Source organism: Bos javanicus, chromosome 13, assembly GCF_032452875.1.
Source record: "Bos javanicus breed banteng chromosome 13, ARS-OSU_banteng_1.0, whole genome shotgun sequence".
Classification (NCBI taxonomy): Eukaryota; Metazoa; Chordata; class Mammalia; order Artiodactyla; family Bovidae; genus Bos; species Bos javanicus.
The window spans coordinates 46,315,316-46,328,481 of NC_083880.1; the positions used below are offsets into that span (position 1 = coordinate 46,315,316).

At 49.0% G+C, this 13,166-nt stretch overlaps 1 protein-coding gene and 1 pseudogene across 8 annotated transcripts in view; both read right to left on the bottom strand.

Annotated features, from left to right (window-relative positions):
* Positions 1-1,015: 1,015 nt before the first annotated feature.
* LOC133259280 (metallothionein-2A-like) lies at positions 1,016-8,810 on the bottom strand (annotated as a pseudogene).
* A 2,344-nt stretch (positions 8,811-11,154) lies between these two features.
* Positions 11,155-13,166, bottom strand: part of WDR37 (WD repeat domain 37) — a 32,537-nt gene continuing 30,525 nt past the window's right edge. For 6 of the 8 annotated variants that reach the window (XM_061436541.1, XM_061436535.1, XM_061436536.1 and 3 more), the window contains 2 exons: positions 12,607-12,721; positions 11,155-11,427 (listed from right to left, as the gene is read on the bottom strand). In XM_061436541.1, the coding sequence (XP_061292525.1) occupies positions 11,296-11,427; positions 12,607-12,721 (247 nt within the window). In that variant the 3' untranslated portion in view covers positions 11,155-11,295. Of the gene's footprint in view, positions 12,384-12,606; positions 12,722-13,166 lie in introns of all 8 variants that reach the window. The other 2 variants (XM_061436542.1, XM_061436537.1) reach the window with 1 other exon arrangement.

Genomic DNA, 13,166 nt, shown 5'->3' on the forward strand with positions numbered 1-13,166 from the left:
CAGAAAGGAGGAGAGGCCTGGCTGGGAATGCAGAACTGCAGCTCAGCCCCGAAGGCAGCGGCCTCGCCCACCTTGCCTGTGGCTGTGACTGTGATGGCCAGTCTCTGCCTCCCTCCTGCGGACATCCCACCTGAGAGCCCGCTCTGCTCTGCGAGGCCGCACCTCAGGTGCCCGGTGCAAGGAACGAGTGAGGCTGCTGAGCTTCTCCACTAAACCCCAGAACTGAGGCCCCTCAGCGAGGGCTGCTTCAAGTTTTCAAGAAAAACCTGTTCTCCACACCGAGAGCTCACGGGGACTAGGGGTGCTCTGTGGACCACCCACCCTGTCCAGCAGGGACTCAGCTGCCACCCGAACTGGGGTGCCCTGAGGACCCATGAATCTCTTTGCACTGACCTCAGCTTATCCAGCACCTGGTTGGTTGGTTTCCTCAGTGGGTGGAGGCTGTTTGCACGGTGACTTGGGGCTTCCCTGGTGGCTCAGCTGGTGAAAAATCTGCCTGCAATGCAGGGGAATCCAGTTTGATCCCTGGGTCGGGAAGGTGCGCTGGAGAAGGGATAGGCTACCCACTCCAGTATTCTTGGGCTTCCCCTGTGGCTCAGCTAGGAAAGAATCCGCCTGCAATGTGGGAGTCCTGGGTTCGATCCCTGGGTTGGGAAGATCCTCTGGAGGAGGGAAAGGCTACCCACGATAGTATGGTCCATGGGGTCGCAGAGTCGGACATAACTGGGCAACTTTCACTTTGGCATCAGGGAAGACCGCACTCACCCACAGCTCTGAGCAAGGCGGCTCCTGCCTTTGAACCCCAATCCCTCATCTTTTAACAACAGAATCATACCTGCAGCAAAGGGTTGTGACAAGGATTCATTAAGTATGTTAAGGGGAATGTGTTTGTTTTTGGTAATAAATAGTCATAATGATGAGTTACTACTCGAGTCTGGAGGTTTTCCGCCCTCCTTGCCATCACAGGACTCCAACCGTTCACTAACAGGAAGAGTCAAAGTGATCACTCTCCAGGTTCTTCAATAAATAGTATTTATTGAGACTTGCTATGAACAACCCATCGTCCTCTATCCTTAGAGATAATAAAACACATGTGCTCTCTAGTCCCAAAGAGCTCATAGACTAGTTGGTGGCAATGAACACAAAGCAATTTAAAAAGAAATTAAATGGTGTTCACAACACAGGCAAGACATAATTAGCAGTGGACAGCACTGCTTTCCAATGAAACAAGGAGGCCACAAACCAAGTGACCAGGCAAGTCTGGTGCCAGGGGTGGGGGTGCTGGAATAATCATAGGGAGGCAAGGGCACCTGGTGGGGGCGTGAAGACAGGACAAGACCACCCTGGGCAGGGTCATCCGCAGGAAGAGTCCAGAGGTGAGAAAAGGGAAATGCAAGCTGCCCTGCCTCGAGGAGAGACATCAGAAGCCCTAATTTATAAATGCTCGTAGGGACTATCTCAAGAGGTAGCCACTGGGAAGTGTGCAGAGATTCAGAGATAAGTCAAGGTCACTGCAGAGGGACTAGACCAAACACATTCACTGCCCTTCTTGCCTGTTGCTGGACCCCTCTCCCGGAAGGGGGCTCCTCTGCCCCTGGACACCCCACAGCTCAGAGAAGACACCCACCATCCTGTCCCCTGGGGGTGACACATGTGGACGTGGTCAGAGCAGGTGCCCAGTGGGCAGGTGTGGGGACAAGGCAGCTGGAAGCACGGCCACAGCCTGGGAGCCCCAGGGGCCAGATGGGCAGAGACCTGATGCCAGGGTCAGCTTGTCAGTAGCATCAGCACCAACCCCAGAGCTGGACTGTCTCAGCCAGAACCCCCCTTCCCTCTCTGGTCCACGCTGAGACACTGGGAAGAGACCACCTACCCGTAAACTGTGGCCGTGAGGCTCCGTGAGCAGCTAATACACAAGCACCCAAGGCAGTGCCCGGGCAGACAGGGTGCCACGGGCCCCCACTTCTGCCCCACAGACAGGACGCTCACTGTTGACATCTGGGCCCCTGCCGAGGAAGATTTCCCTGAGGCCTTCATGCCATGAACCTAGTCCACACGAGAGGCAGCTTCTGAGCTGAGCCAGCCTTCCATATCAAGCCAGCTCAGGGGCCAGATGCACATGAAGACACCTGCAGATGACTCCAGAGCTGTGACTGCACTGCTCCCAGCGTGCGATCCTCTCAGACATCGTGGAGGAGAAAACAGTCACCTCTGACACACCCTTTCTGAACTCAACCACAGAATCCATGAGCACGATGACTGCCCTGTACACACGTGCACACGTACTATCTGACTCTCCTCTCGCCGGCGTGGTTTCTGATGAAATGTCCCATGCTCCTCTCATCCCTCTGTCCTGTAGCTGTGGTATATTCGCGGTACGTTCTAGATTTTGTTTTCGCTGTTCTGCAGTTTGAATGTGACGTGCCCAAGTGTTGATTTTCTGGCCTTTCTGCACTTGAAGGCACCCCCCAGCATCTCTGATTTGTGGTCTGCTTTATGTCATTACTTTTAGGAAATTCTCAGCTATTATTATTTCAAATCTCCTTGCTCTGTCCTCTCCTCCAGTTCCCAAATGTGGACATCACACCTTTCTGTAACTGTCCCTGGATGTTCTATTCTGACTTTTTTGTTTTTTCCTCCTTGGATTCCTGTTTGGGACGATTCTATTGACCCATGTTTAGACACTCAGTCCAGTCTACTGAACGGTCCTCAGAGGCGTTCTTCATGTCTGCCCCAGGGTTTTGGTCTTTCTTATGGTTTTCACATCACTCCCATCAGCTCTCGCACACTGTCCACCATTCCCACTAAAGCCCTTAGCGTGTTAACCAAAGTAGTTTTGAAACCCTGGCTCCGTAACCTCCAGCATCTCTGCCCCATCCATACCTATTTTACACTTCATATATGATCAGTGTATTTCACACGTTCAATTAGACCCCAATAAAACTGTGTCTAAAAAAAGGAAAATCAGGTTCCTATTTACAATAGAGAGAACTAGTTACAGAACATACACAAATAATTGTATCACTGAAAAAGCAGAAAAAGTTCACCAGCAGGACATTTTTATATTATTTGTTGAGAATCAATTCAGAGGTAGAAGACATTAGTAATACATATGCATTGTAGAAAATGATTTTATTTTAGCAAATATATGAGAACTTACCCACTTAGCCAAATAAATGCTGCTTTCCCCAAAACAAGACTGTGAGAATAAAAAGTCTTATTCTGACACGTGGCCCCCGCTCAACACAATTTTTGGACTGTCTCCTGGATTTGAAATTGCCTTCAGTCCCCACTTATGAGGAACATAAGAAAACTACTTTTATTGTTTTATGATCACACCTGGTAAATGAAATCCGTATTACATTTCCCACTTTAAAGCCAGGATTTATAAAATATATCTGACCAACAACCCAATTTTGCCAGTATAAACTTCTGCCTTTTGACAACTGCCTTCATGACTATTTTTTTTTAAAGCCAACCACTGTTATTATCATTCTTGTATTTTATAGGACAAAAAAGAAAGAAAGAAAGGGATGTAACAAACATGTCAGGTTGCATTTTTTAAAACCTGCACGTTTGTACATGTTGTTCTGTTTACACTGGAGAGCAGGCCCTCCCTGCCTTCAGGCGCAGCGGGTGCACGTGTCTGAGGCCCTTCTGCAGCTGCAGCCCTGGCACACATGGCACGGCCCATGTGGCCACAGGCGCAGCAGCTCTTCCTGCAGGAGGTGCCTTGCAATCTCTGCATTTGCAAGAGCCGGCACATGTGCAGGACCCACCTGCGGTGCAGGAGCGGTTGGGATCCACGGCGAACTGAAGCAGGGCTGGGGTCCAGAGACGACTGCACAAAGGATGGCGAGGATGGCAACGGGGCGTGTGCTCAGTGACTGCTTTTCTCAAGAACATGATCTTGGAACAAAATTGGCTTTGCGTTTCCTCCCATGGAACATACAATGACGGAAAATAAGACAATTCAGACAATTTACACGTTTGTAAGTGGAAGAACTAGTATCTGAAGTGAAAAAACAGGGTTTGCAATAAGCATGAAACTGATGTGGGGAAAAATATTACTACAAATTCCCTCATCTTACCAGCATTCACTTGATCCAACACTTTCTCTTTAGAACTGTTTCTATTATCTTGGTTGTATTATGTTAGACACATTAAAGGAACATCTGTAGGAGCACTCAGGTTATACAGTGTGAGAACTGGAACACGCACCCGTGTGCCCAGCGTCCAGATCAGGACCTGCCCCCATGTGCCCACCCTCCAGATCAGGGCCGGCGTCCATGTGCCCACCATCCAGGTCAGGGCCAGCACCCGTGTGCCCACCATCCAGGTCAGGGCCGGTGCCCGTGTGCCCACTGTCCAGATCAGGATCGGCACCCATGCGCCCACTGTCAAGATCAGGACCAGCACCTGTGTGCCCAGGATCCAGATGAGGAATGGCACGGTGCCAGTCTCAGCTCCTCCTGATCTCACCATTTCCTTCACCCCAGCCCTATTTCTGGCCTACAGAGGACCATTCGGAATGTTGGGTTTCATCCCACAAAATACGAGGCTATGATCACATACAAGGCTGGATGGCTTATGCCTCACGAGGTTTCACACGGTCCAACAGTTGCACACAGCTGCATGTGAGTCATCCAGTTTCTGTTATGTCACATTTTGCTGTGTAGATGTACCAAGATTTGCTTTCCAGTCCCTGGTGGTGTGTGCCGGTTGTTCCATGTTTGGTGCTATGACCTTGAACATGTGCTCTTTGCAAGCCCAGGGACTAGAGCTCGCCAGGCTCCCCTGTCCTTCACTATCTCCTGGAGTTTGCTCAAATTCATGTCCATTGAGTTAGTGACGCTATCTAACCATTTCATTCTCTGCTGCCCCTTCTCCTTTTGCCTCCAATCTTTCCCAGCATCATTCAAATGAGTTGACTCTTTGCATCAGGTGGCCCAAGTATTGGAGCTTCAGCATCAGTCCTTCCAATGAATATTCAGGGTTGATTTCCTTTAGGATTGACTGGTTTCATCTCCTTGCAGGCCAAGGGACTCTCAAGAGTCTTCTCCAGCACCACAGTTCAAAAGCATCAATTCTTTGGCACTCAGACTTCTTTATGGTCCAACTCTCACATCCATACATGACTACTGGAAAAACCATAGCTTTGAGTATTTAGACCTTTGTCAGCAAGGTGATATCTCTGCTTTTTAATACTCTGTCTAGGTTTGTCAGTTTTCCTTCCAAGGAACAAGCATCTTTTAATTTCATGGCTGCAGTCACCATCTGCAGTGATTCTGGAGCCCAAGAAAATAAAATTTGTCATTACTTCTACTTTTCCCCTTCTATTTGCCATGAAGTGATGAGACTGGATGCCAAGATCTTAGCTTTTTGAACACTGAGTTCTAAGCCAGCTTTTTCACTCTCCTCTTTTACCCTCATCAAGAGGCTCTTTAGTTCTTCACTTTCTACCATTAGGGTGGTGTCATCTGCATATCTGAGGTTGTTATTTCTCCCAGCAATCTTGATTCCAGCTTGTGTTTCATCCAGCCTGGCATTTCACATGTACTCTGCATAGAAGTTAAATAAGCAGAGTGAAAATATACAGCCTTGTCATACTCCTTTCCCAATTTTGAACCAGTCTGTTGCTCCATGTGCAGTTCTAACTGTTGCTTCTTGACCTGCATACAGGTTTCGCAGGAGACAGGTAAAATGGTCTGGTATTATCATCTCTTTAAGAATTTTTCAGTTTTTCTTTTAATGTTCTGTCTTTCACATATAATGCTGGAATTGATTCTCCTTCTGTTGTGAGATGTGGGTGTGTTAGTTAGTCATATCTGACTCTTTGTGACCCCCATGAACTATAGCCCCCCAGGCTCCTCTGTCCATGGGATCCTCCAGGCAAGAACACCTGAGTGGGTATCCACTCCCAACCCCAGAGATCAAACCTGCATCTCTTGCATTGCAGGAGTCTGAGCCACCAGGGAAACCCTTGGTGTGTGAGACAGGGATCCAGTTTTACTATCTTCCTCCACATGAATAACCAGTAGTACTAGAACCATTCATTTCCCCCCACTGATCTATGACTATATGAGCTGAAATGGTTCAGGTTTTCATTTATGCATGAATTGACTTTGATATCTTTGTTATACTGGTCAATTTCCCACTCTGTGCAAACCCCTCACTCTGCATACTACAGCCCTGCCAGACTTGAGGCAAATTTTTTCTTCTCTTTTCTTGCCTCCTCTTTTCTCTTCTTGGGCATCTTGTTAACCCTGGCCTTTGCTCTTTCTAATAAAACTTAGGAACCACACTGTCCAATGCCTCAAAAAAAACCTGGGTGATTTGGATTGGAACTGCACTGTATCTACTTGCCAATATTGGGAGAACTGACACTTTTATAATATGGACTCTTCCTATTAATAAACCTGATGGTCTGTCATTTTATGTCTTTTCTAATATCTATGTTAAAGTTTTAAAATATTTAAAATATGGTTGATTTTAACCCTCTTTTTGTCACATATTCAAAAAAGCAAAAACTTCTCAGATAACGTGACATATTTCAAAGGTTCTGAAATTCCAAAAACTATAAAAAGAAATACAATAAAAACTCACTTCTACCCTACTCTCATTTACCATATTTCCCAGTCCCTCACAGTAACCATGTCTAATCATTTCTTTTTTCTTTCCAAGGTGTTTTTCTTTGTGGTTAGCGTTGAAATTTCTCTATAAATATTTAATAACTTAAGGCCTTATTCTTTCAAACCCCAGTAGAACAAAAACAGATATTTAAAACCCAATCTCCAATCAGACGTAACTTGGTGCAGATGTGTGCCAGTGTACTGGTCCATTTGAAACCACGCCTTTGTGACTTTTTCTTCTTACAGAACATCCTTGTAAAGGTCCCTTTACATTTTCAGTCCTGGGTGTTCACTGGAGGGACTGATGTTGAAGCTGAAACTCCAATACTTTGGCCACCTGATGTGGAGAGCTGACTCATTTGAAAAGACCCTGATGCTGGGAAAGATTGAGGGCAGGAGGAGAAGGGGACGACAGAGGATGAGATGGTTGGATGGCATCACCGACACAATGGACATGGGTTTGGGTGGACTCCGGGAGTTGGTGATGGACAGGGAGGCCTGGTGTGCTGTGGTTCAAGGGGTCACAAAGAGTTGGACACAACTGAGCGACTGAACTGAACTGAAAGGTCCCTTAGGGGAGGGGTGCTGGTAAAAACTGCTTCTGTTTATCCACAGACCATCACTTCACACTCATTCCTGAAGGAGGTCTTGCTGAGCACAGAATCGTAGTTATTTTCTCTTCACTTAGAAGCATCTGGCATATTTTCACATAGCTGAACTACTGGAGAGAAATGGACTTTCTCAGTTCCAGTTCCAAGATTTCCCAGGCAGCACTATAATAGCCATGTCTGGGCTGGTGGAGCATGCAACAGCTCACGCAGCATGCAGGTGGGAGGATGGGGTTGTGGGCCGGTGGTGACAAGGGGCCCGGCAGCACGGGGTAGATGAACTTGGCCCAGGTAACAACTACAGTCTCCAAATCATAGCTAAAATTTCCCAGCATTTCCCTATCATTGGGAGGGGGGAGAAGGGGGTCCTTCTCACACACGGTAGCACCCTTTGGGTACCACGGACATCTGTGTGCTAGCCTGACGGGACCTGCGAACTGCCCTCATCATGGGATAAGCCCTGCCCTCCCCGCCTGCTGCCCTCAGCTCGACACTCACCACGAATCCCATGGAACCAGACTCCCATGCACTCGTCCGGAGGTGCCTAGCGCATGTGGAGTAAGCCACCCTTCTCAAGCCTGACCAAGCCGCCTCCGTCATGGACGCCCTCCACACCCGGTCACGCTTCTCAAGTGGCCGAAACCTTGCTCTTGTCCCTCTCACTTCATGACACTCTCTTCAGCCTTGACGGGAGGCTCTGATTTGAAGGTCCTCTCCCTGGAGACCCTGTCCGGCCCAAAAAGCACACAGTCCGCAAGGCACCAAAGGGTGCTCAGTCTACCTGCATGTTGGCCCTAAGCTGCTTAATGTTCTTAGAAATCTGGTTTTAAACTCAGGGCACTTTTGTGACTTCATTTTCAGTCTCTTCATACAAGAGGGACTGCACAACATGTGCTGATGTAAAGCAGAGGAACTCTCAACGTAGGGAATGATTTCCTTGACTCCCAATTTATTCAGTGAAAACAGAAAACCTGTGCACAGTGAGGGAGACACGTCTTGGTGGCATTTTGATGAAATCAAAGCAATACAAGCCTTGCCTTCTCAATTCTTTGTACTAACACGAACTTTAAATGCAACTGAAGGTATAACTATGAAATCTAGGTAATACTCACATTTTCGAAGAGTAGGATAAGGGAGAAATTGTGGAGAAGCTCTGCGCTCTGGGGATTGAATGTGTGTCTGCGGCCCACAGGACTGGGGTGGCAAGTCCTCCTGGTCTGGGGCGGGGCTGGAGGACACCCCGGGGAAGGCCCTGCCACCTGCCGGGTTCCCAGGAGCCACCTGCCACGGCTCCCATGGCAGATGCAGCTCCATCCACGTGGCTGAGAACAGGACAGTGAGCAGGGCTACGGCCAGTCCCAGCATGAATTCAACACAGAAAACGGGCCCTCTCTCTGTAACAGGTCACTTTCTGTAACTGCAATTGTTTTCAACTTTCAAACAAGCTTAACTATAGTAAGGACAGGACAAGTGTCTTATTAAACTGAGGAATTTTGACAAAGGACTGTAGTTCGTCAAGTTATTAACTCCCTTCAGAAATTTTGGGGTGGCGATGCAGGAATGGAGAAGTGTAACGTGGTTTATTTAATTATAGTATAACAGAAAATAAAACACAATTGAGCTTTGAAGTCTAAAAGTAAAGTTTTTCAAATGGGCAATACTATAATTAACTTGTTCACTTTCTACATGATTGTGATGTTCAGTAGCCATTAACAATGCTTTACCCAAAGCAAAAACATGAAAAAAAGCCAAATAATTTTTTTAAAACTCCTAATAACAACACTTTCACAACAACAGTTACAGAACATGGGTTTTTAATGAATCTCATACTGCAATGAAGACACTGAACATTTATGAACAATTACATCAACACAGTAAAAACACCTTCTTCTACACAACACTTAAAATGCACACTTTCCCCCCAAAAAACCTTATTTTTCACAGATTCAAGCAACAGATGATTTACATAGGATTCTTCAGTTCCAGAATAGGTACAGAATTTTCACTCTGCAGAAACTGATGTGCAGTGGCTGAGAAAGGGTGTCGTTTGTCCAACAACACACCTCTCAAGAAATTCTCTTGACACACGGTCTCCAGTAAACACACATTTCCTCCTCCTGTGACAGGAAATTCTGGACTCGTCGGCACATGGACAAAACCACTCCCACTTCCAAACACTGCTTCAGATGAGATCAAGGCAGTGGGCCACATGATTTCACTGCAGCCGCACGCACACACATCCCGCGCACACTCATGTGCACAAACAGGTGTGCACATACAGCACCCCCAGCTCCTTCGTGACGCCTGAAGACGCCCTGTGACCACAGTGGCGGGTCCCACTCCTGAGAAGGGCCAAGCCCTGGGGAGGGAGGGGGCGGGGGGAGGGAGATGGGGCTGCGTGTGGAGCCTCATCCACACGGCCACACGGCTGGCACACACGCTGAGTTCACTCGCTTCCCATTGTTTCAGCAGGCAGAGATCTGGGTAAGTCTGGCACAATGATGTGCAGACATTTTCCAATGTTCCTAGCAGTGACTCTAGTAAGACACTCAGCTGTGAGACTAAAGCAGGAGAGAGGCCGGTATGTGCAGGGGCAGGGGGGCAGCTCCAAGTGAGACCCAGGGTGGGGGCCATCCTCACACCGCAGTCAGGGAATACCGGACTCCAACATCAGCTCCTGAGCCGCCACTGCTGTAAAGCTGCCCTGAAACTCCTGCCATCTCACCCTCGCTCCTCAGGTCTCCCTCCCAGCCAGCCAGGGGTCTGACTGGGTCTGACCCCGACCCAGGCCTGACCATCCAGGGCCGAGAGGCCTGAGGTCAGCTACCATGGGGCCTGACCGAAGGACCCGCGGGCGAAGGACCAGCATTCAGGCTGCCCCACCTGTGACACCACAAAACGGAAGTGGTGACAGGACGAGGCCGACACGATGGCTTCCAGTGTCCCTCTCCGTGCCTGTCCCAAGACAGCCTCCAAGGGTTACAAACGGGGCAGGGAGAGGCTGGGGGGCACTGAGATGTCTCGCTATCAAACTGTAACTCAACAAGAAACACGACTCGTGAACACTGGACAGAAAGTCCTGAGAAGGCAGGAGCAACAGGCTCCAGGCAGAAGGGGCCGCTGGCAGCCCTTCCTGGGCAGGGCCATCGCTGCGCCCACCTCTCCTGCCTTCTGGATGAGTTCATTCCAGCTCTAAATCACAAGTGCCTGAGCCAGTAACAGTGACACCCCAAGTTTCCCAAATACTTCATGTCTGAGGTAGAACTCATTTATTTGCATTGCTGGCTCTCAGATGCCGCCAGGAAGTGAACCCACTTGGAAAAATGCAAACCCAAGGTGTAGAAAATAAATAAGGTTTGTCTTCAGGTAGCAGGGCCTTCTAGAAAGGTCAAGTCACATTCAATGGATAAGTCATCTGAAACTTCTAAAAACTGTTTATAACCACAGCTATAAACTAAAGTGCTTTAAATTTTACTTAATATCTGGAATCAGTGATTAGAACCATTCTATTTCAGAATTTGCCAGCATGAGATACCTCAGGAGATTGAAATGGTTTTCCATAAAAAGAGCAGAAATTTTTTCTTTTCAAAAGAAACTGTCCAAATGTTGCAAATTCAACATTCTACGCTTTTTTTAACTTCTAAAATCCAAGCAGATTTCACAACTGTAACAGAACACAGAGGTGAAGCTGAGTTAGCACACGCCAGAACCCCACACAGACGTGAGGTCTCTGCCCACTCCTGCCGGACAGGCACACATGCACCATCGCTCCAGAGACCACTGACCACTCACCCAGACGCCCCGCCCTCCTGTCACCCGACACACCAGGGACTCACTACACCAGCGGCCATGGAAGGGGCTCCACCTCACGGCCGCAATGCCCACACACACAAAACGGAAAGAAGCAACAGGGCACACCTCTGGACACTTCATGCAAGCTGGGTACAGCGAGGAGAGAGCACCCTGCTCAGGCCCACCGCCCACAGCCACGGCGTCCCAGCGCCCAGCGAGCCGGCAGGCACGGTCCCCGGCCGGCGGGAGCCTCCGAACGGCCCTCACTTCTCCTGCAGCAGAGCTGGGATGTTGATGTTCCAGCCAATGGCCTGCCGGTCAAAACCGCAGGTGAACAGGTTGCACACAGGGTGGTCCTCGCTCCAGGCTGAGCCGCACACCATCCGCCGGTGGCCCTGCAACCAGGCACAGCGCCGTCAGAGCAGGGCCTGAGCAGGACCACACCCCCACGACCCGTCAGAAAGGGGGGCCGTGAACTGGACCAGTCAGGAGACCTCCTGTGCTGCTGGGGGAGCTGCCGCAAAAAGAGGGGTGGGAACACGGCTGATCTCAGTGCAGCCCAACCAGCGCCTCAGGACCCTTTCTCCAAGAACAGGAGTCAGACAGCAGTCAACAGGAAGAATACAGAAACGGCCCCTCTGGGATGTTTTAATGAATAAGTGAAGATAGATGATGTGGGAAGAAACAAATATAATTCACTCAAAGACCCTAAGTACCTTTGAACAAATAATTGCTTCAAGGAATAAAGGAGCTAGAAATATACCTTTGGTGCCAAATAAAACAAAGATAAAATAAGTAGCCTTTCAAGTAGATTCCTGCCACCTTCAGAATGCTGGAACAAACACTGAGGGCTATCTGGGGAGTTTAAAGTGGACACACTGACCTGTTACTATAATACACAACAGGTACAGGGCAAAATTCAGAAAAGCTGACAGAAATCCCATAAGTAAAACAGACTCTCAACAGAACAGCACCAAAATTCCCTCTGCAAGACGTCCCCATGGCGGGTGTCATCCACACACTGGGGAGGCCTTCCCGGGCCAGAGGCCCAGGGCCACCAGTGGAGGGACGTCCACCGCAGGATCAAGACCTCCCCTCCATGACCACTGAGAAAACTGCAGCAGGTCACCTGAGACAGGCACTAAAGTCAGGGCTCTGGACGAGAGACCACAACCGCCAGGCCCACGGCAGGACACTGGTGTCAGTGACCTCACAGCAAGGGGAGGGGCTAGGGAGCTGGGGAGTGGAGGGCCCAGAGCACCCCCATCAGGTCCATGCTCCCACTCACACCCCTCTGCTCACTGGGCCCCAGCGCTCTCGAGTCAAATGACCAAGTACTTCTGATGGAGACCTGGTAAGAAAAGGGTGTAAAATTGTGAACTTTCTTCTGCTGACTGCATGTGAGACTGTTGTTTTGAATGTACTTGGGTAATTAAAACCCACTGTGAGAATTAACTTCTTTCTTTCAGGAGGGGCTCCTGGAGCACTGAACACAGCCAGGCTGGCTGGGAGCTCCCCACGTCAGAGAGCAGGCCCCGCCCCCAGCCGCCCGCATAGGCGGCCCCAGCACGCACCTGCCGACTGCTGCGTGGGAGCCTGGCCAGCCGCACACCCGACATGTCAAACAGCCTCACCTGGCGGTTGTCATGGGGGAGGGCGATGATTTTTTGGCCAACGCACACATTGATCCTACAATGTGTAGGAGAGAAAAGTAAGTTACGTAACCAACAGTGACAACACGAGTTTTTGACATTATAGGTGATAATGTAGTGGGGGTTTCACACATTCCACTCTTCAAGCCAAAACACATTAGCAAACCAAGGTGTTACCAGCCTATGGCATTAGAAAACGGGCTGAGTTACTCACCTGTAACTTACATGTGCTACACAGTAACCTCTGGCCAAAAATGACTCATTCTTAATTCTTAAAAAGCTCAATACACCAACCTGATTTTATACCCAGGTTTCAGTATTTATAGAATACAGAATGTGCATTAGAGGATCAATAAAATATATTTTCCCGGGAGTCTAAAGCACTTTTCCCAAGGCCCTACCAAGTGAACACAAGTTTACAGGAAGCCAACACATGCCACAAGCCCCCTTAAGGCCACCCTAATGGTCCATGGGGGAGCACC